We start from the raw sequence: 5,676 nt of genomic DNA on the forward strand, positions 1-5,676 counted from the left end.
AATGAAAATATTTCACTGTATTTTATCTCTTTTATTTACCACTGAAAATCAATAAAAAATTATTTATTAGTTCAATCATTTCTACTTCCTCTGAAAAATTATGCTGAAAAGATTTTTCACTACTCCACCATATTTCATATTAATATGAATTAACGAAATAAATTTAACTAAAAATATATTCATTTAAAATTTTATGTTCAAAAGGTTTTTTAACAATGTAGATCCACGTGTCTTCAAAACAATAAAAATAATAATGATTAGTAGCAGATTTTTTTCCCTATAAAAATACCAGCTATTGCTTAAATTACTACAACTTCATATTAAGACTACTTTCCTCTTAAATTTAATCAAATATGGCGAAAAACTTCGGAAAGGGCTTCCCAACTGAAGATTGTTCTACGGTATCAATGGCTACTGACCCATCTACGATGGGCCAATACCTAGCCCGTCGGCTCGTACAAATTGGTGTCTCCGATATCTTTTCGGTTCCAGGAATTTCGAATCTGGCTATATTCGATTACTTTATGGCCGAAAAAGGATTGAACCTTGTAGGGTGTTGTAGCGAGCTCAATGCTGGCTATGGGGCTGATGGATACGCCAGGTGCCGTGGTGTTGGAACCTGCGCTGTGACCTTCACGGTTGGTAGTCTTAGTCTCATCAATGCCATTGCCGGTGCTTACTCTGAGGATCTTCCTGTGATTTGCATTGTGGGTGGACCAAATTCAAATGATTATGGGAGTAAGAAGATTCTCCATCATACCATTGGATTGCCGGATTTCAATCAAGAATTCCGTTGCTTCCAAAATGTCACATGTTATCAGGTAAAAATTTTCAATTGGAATAATACTTATTTAAGATGCTAGTTGTTACTTTTTAGGCTAAATTATAAGACATATACCTTAAACTTTGTCATTTTTTTTAAAAAAAATATTCAATATTATTCCTAAACTTTTGTAAACTTCTCAAAACTATCATCTGAATAAAAATTATTAAGAATTTTGAACAAAATCGAGATTCAATTCTGTATGACGATGACCTAAAACGATGTAGTGATTTAAATTTTATTTCTAAGTCATGATCATCGAACCATTGTACATCACTTTCAGAATTGTAAAAAATTTCTACACCAAACTATTTTTTAAAAACATTCGTGAAAAAAATACAGTAGAAATCCTTTAAAATTTTAATTTAACCTTCTATGTAGGCTGTTATCGATAATTTGGAAGATGCACGGTGGCAAATAGATAGAGCAATATCCAAATGTTTGGAAGAAAGTAAACCAGTTTACATTAGCATTTGTTGCAATTTGGTGGCCATTCCTCATCCTTCTTTCTCTTTCTCTGCCCAACCACTCATCCCACTCTCCCTTTCTCCCAAGTAAATCTTTCTTCTCCCAAAATACTCAAAATCCTAAATTTAATTCACTCATTTCCAAACAACAAAAAATGTTAATCCTTCATTAATTTCTACTTAATATTATCATAGGCAAAGTAATCAATTGGGTTTGGAGATGGCAGTGAAAAAAGCATCTGATCTTCTAAATACAGTCATTAAGCCTGTAATGATTGGTGGAAAGAAGCTACGACTTGCCAAAGCACAAGCTGCATTTCTAGAGCTAGCCGACGCTTGTGGCTACGCGGTTGCCGTTACACCATCGGCAAAAGGCATGTTTCCGGAGAACCACCCTCATTTCATTGGAACTTACTGGGGAATAGTCAGCACTGCCTTTTGCGGGGAGACGGTAGAAATAGCCGATGCCTCACTTTTCATAGGAGCCACTTTAGACGAATTGGAAACTGTTGACTACTCTCTGACCTACAAAAAGAATAAAGCCATTATCGTTGAACCAGACCGCGTCATGTTTCCAAATGGATCGAGTTTTGGGCTAATTTTAATGAAGGACTTTCTTCAAGCTCTAACTAAGCGGCTCAAACCCAATTTAACGGCTTATGAGAATTATCACCGAATTTATGTACCCGAGTCGAGTCCACCGCAATCGGAGTTGGGCGAGGCATTGCGGGTCAATGTTCTTTTCAAACATATTCAAAAAATGTTGACCAATAATATGACTGTGATATCTGAGACGGGTGACTCTTGGTTTCATTGTCAAAAACTTAAACTACCAAAATCATGCGGGTAAAACCTCCCTCTATAATCTTTTATTTATTTTCTTTTTTGGGTTTATTTTGTTAAAGTATTACAACCTTGAGCAAAAAGGATTGAATCTTAACCTTTACACATATCATCAAGCGATTATTAAAGACAAAACGTATTATGAAATGTGATGATTAACTTTATTTAATAATGGTTTTCTTTTATAGAAATTCCGTAAACATTTTTTTTTTTTTGTCAAAGAGACATTTTTCTAAAAATCATTTATCATTTTCTAAAAAGTACCAACTAACATCTAAAGTCTAAATTGTTGTAATGAAGCAATAAATCATCTTCTTATTCTAAAGATAAAGGATATTAACGGAGTGATCCAAATGAGTACGATACTTCGTATACAAGTTATTCATAGTTATATATATCCAATTAAAAAAAAAGAGCATTTAAGTTGATTTTTAAATTAGAGGAATCAAAATGTTGAATAAAAAAAAAATAGAGAATTGAAACAAATGAAGATTTTTTTTTTTTTTTTTTTTTAAATATGGAATAAAGTCGAACTTTGTTTGAAAATTGAACCAAATCTTAATCGATCCATTTAGGTTGCTTTTGTTACTCTAGTTTTTATTTACTTTTGTTCTCTAGTTTTTATTTCTTACTTCTTAAGATGAATATTACGCTTTTAGATTTTAAAATTTGAGTGTGATTATATTTACGACGTTAAATTTTTGTTATAAATATAAAATAGTTATTTTGAATATTTAATTTAGAATTTAGAATTTAGAATTTTATTTTAGGACTTCAATTTTTTTTTAATTAAAATTTAGAATGTTACTATACATTTTTTTATTAAATAAATAAACAACGAAAAAAACAAAGTTACCGAATAAAATTAAAATTCTCTCTTAGAAGATGGACCTTTCTATATTAAAGAATTGAGTTTGTTTGTAAATAATTTCTTGCAATATAATGCTTTATAAGCCTCATCGTTGAGTCAAGTTGGCCGACCCAACCCAAAAAATTAGTCTAAATTTGGCCCAAATACAAGCCCTACGTGCCTTCAGCATTGTAGGATGAGGAGGGTTGCATATTCCATCTTACTCGAAGGTCTTCCAATTTGGTTCGTGCATTTAATTCTCTTCATTTATTTTTTTAATCCCCATGCATGTACAAATGAAAATTAGTTTGTTGTTGAATTGATTTTTTAATTTCAAAAACTATTTTTTATTATTAACAATTATATATAAAAGATATCCATTATTATATTGGATTGCCTTTTTATCCAGTATGATGGATTCATCCAAATACGACTCAAACAAGCTGGCTCATGGGTCGACTCAATTAAAATAAGATAACTTGGTATCCAATCCAATTTATAAAATGGATGGTCAACCATTGACCTTGACCTAAGTTAGGATCGGCCTTTTGACTTTGGACCCCATGATGAAACTACGTAATATGCAAAGTCCTTCCTACTACACATGCAGTAGGTGAACCTATTTTTTTTTAACAACATGTGGGGTGGGGATCAAACATCCGAGTCTCTGACCACGAAGTTGATAATACAAACTTATGTCAATTGAAATATGTTCATGTTTGCGAATCTACTCGAAAAAAATACTTTTACCTGTTTAATTATATTTGATTCGAGGGGAAATGACATTGAAAATTTGTAGGTATGAAGTACAATTACTATATGCATCAATTGGATGGTCTTTAGGGGCAACTCTTGGATATGCACAAGCCGCACCAAATGAACGAGTAGTTCTATGTATTGGTGATGGAAGTTTCCAGGTGAATTGTATTTTCAAAGTTTATAAACTAGAATTAAAAATTATAATTATTTTTGAACCAATTAAAATAAAATTGTCTCAAATTTTGTTACTATTATTATTGTTGTTTTGTGAAAGATATGAAATAATTGTGATGTTGTGTAGATGGCTCCTCAAGATGTGTCAACAATGTTAAGATTGAAGCAAAGGAATATTATATTTTTGATAAATAATGGTGGATACACAATTGAAGTAGAACTTCATGATGGCCCTTATAATATCATAAAAAATTGGGACTATACAGCTCTAGTCAATGCCTTGCACAATCATGAAGGCAATTGTTGGACCACTAAGATAAATTTCCTCAATATCCATTTTCCTTTCATTTTGTTATATAACCTAAGAAAAATTAAATTTTAACCATGGTAAATACTCATATGCATGCTATATTATTGCTACTTTACTCAATTAAATAACTTTTAAAAAAATTTAAAAATGTCTAATAGGTCTCTAAACTCTCAATCTTACGTATTGAAATATTTCTATAGTTTAATTGATATATTATATATAAAATTAAATTTTATGTTTAATAGAATAATAACTTATTAATGTCTAGTAGACCAACGAATAACTAAAAATGTATAACAAAGCAATAGCTTATTCAACATAAGTTTTAAATTTCAAGAATCAAATCGACACAAATTTAAAAGTTCAGATGTTATGCCTTATAATTTAACCTCTATCGGGTTAACCATCTATCTAAACATTCTACTTTTCTCTTTCATGTTATAATATTTTAAGGACAAAAAAAATAGTGAAAATTAATTGTTCTCGAGAGTGGTATTATAAATTAAACGAAGCAAAATGTTTGCATTTTTTTTACAAAGTTCTTTAAAAATTTTGGGTTTTGCATTATAGGTTCAAACAGAAGAAGAGTTGGTAAATGCAATTGAGACAGCAATGGGAGATAAAAGTAATTGTTTGTGCTTCATAGAAGCTATCGTTCATAGAGATGATACTAGTAAGGAATTACTTCAATTGGGAAATAAGCTAGCTGCCATTGCTAGTCGTCCTCCCAAACCAGTTTTATGATTTCTTTTTTTAGACTTATGTCTAACATAACACTTATCATCAAGGATCATCAATTATGTAATTCTTGTATATTTATTTGAGTTAGTTCTACATCTTCAATCAAAGTGAGAATAATTTAATTGGTACCTCTGATTAAATGATTTAATTAAGTTCAAGTTTTTCACTCTCATTAGAACTCAAATATAATAATAATATTGCCAATAAAGACTAATTTTGCATCAAGCTAGGTTCTTTACCACTCTCATCTTATGATTTTAATTAAGGTAATGATTAGGCGCAACTAACCATGTACATCCATTTTTCTTACACACACAAAAAAAATATTCAATAAAATATTTTTCTAGAAAGGGATTATTTGCCATGTGTCAAAATGTTATTGGATAATCTCTTAGATGCACCAAGATAGATGCCACCAAGGAAGCACCCAAGTTTTTTTCTACCATCGTAATAATATTTCAATTACCTTTTTTTCTTTTAAAAATAAGACATATCAAATTACGTTCAAGAATAATGTAATTTTTGAAAGTAGTGATAAAAATAGTGTATGTAGGAAAGAAATTACAAAACTAAGGTGAAATCGAAAAGTATTGAAAAGAAAGGTAGCAAAATCGTGTACCCGATACACAATTATTGTTGTGGCCTCAATGTCAGCGTAGACTTGGTCAATGAAGACCAAACTCGTGGATAGGATCCACAATTTCCTTTT

General features: G+C 30.7%; 1 protein-coding gene across 2 annotated transcripts; it reads left to right on the forward strand.

Moving 5' to 3' along the window:
• Window positions 1-325: 325 nt before the first annotated feature.
• LOC120072988 (pyruvate decarboxylase 1-like) lies at window positions 326-5,090 on the forward strand. 2 transcript variants are annotated; one of them, XM_039025540.1, is made up of 6 exons: window positions 326-821; window positions 1,205-1,377; window positions 1,486-2,136; window positions 3,783-3,900; window positions 4,044-4,230; window positions 4,795-5,090. In XM_039025540.1, exons 1-6 carry the CDS (start codon window positions 354-356, stop codon window positions 4,968-4,970), a joined length of 1,773 nt encoding a protein of 590 aa, XP_038881468.1. In that variant the 5' UTR covers window positions 326-353; the 3' UTR covers window positions 4,971-5,090. The 2 variants fall into 2 exon arrangements, with proteins under 2 accessions (XP_038881468.1, XP_038881467.1); XM_039025539.1 differs by lacking the exon at window positions 4,044-4,230 and having other exon boundaries at window positions 4,797-5,090.
• The last annotated feature ends 586 nt before the right edge of the window (window positions 5,091-5,676 follow it).

Source organism: Benincasa hispida, chromosome 3, assembly GCF_009727055.1.
Source record: "Benincasa hispida cultivar B227 chromosome 3, ASM972705v1, whole genome shotgun sequence".
NCBI classification, from domain to species: domain Eukaryota; kingdom Viridiplantae; phylum Streptophyta; class Magnoliopsida; order Cucurbitales; family Cucurbitaceae; genus Benincasa; species Benincasa hispida.

What these genes read in the sequence shown, in the direction of transcription:
- LOC120072988 (XM_039025540.1), top strand. Translation starts at nt 354, where the DNA reads ATGGCGAAAAACTTCGGAAAGGGCTTCCCAACTGAAGATTGTTCTACG. An exon ending in AAAATGTCACATGTTATCAG is followed by an intron (nt 822 to 1,204) that starts GTAAAAATTTTC and finishes CCTTCTATGTAG; the next exon opens with GCTGTTATCGATAATTTGGA. An exon ending in AAACTACCAAAATCATGCGG is followed by an intron (nt 2,137 to 3,782) that starts GTAAAACCTCCC and finishes GAAAATTTGTAG; the next exon opens with GTATGAAGTACAATTACTAT.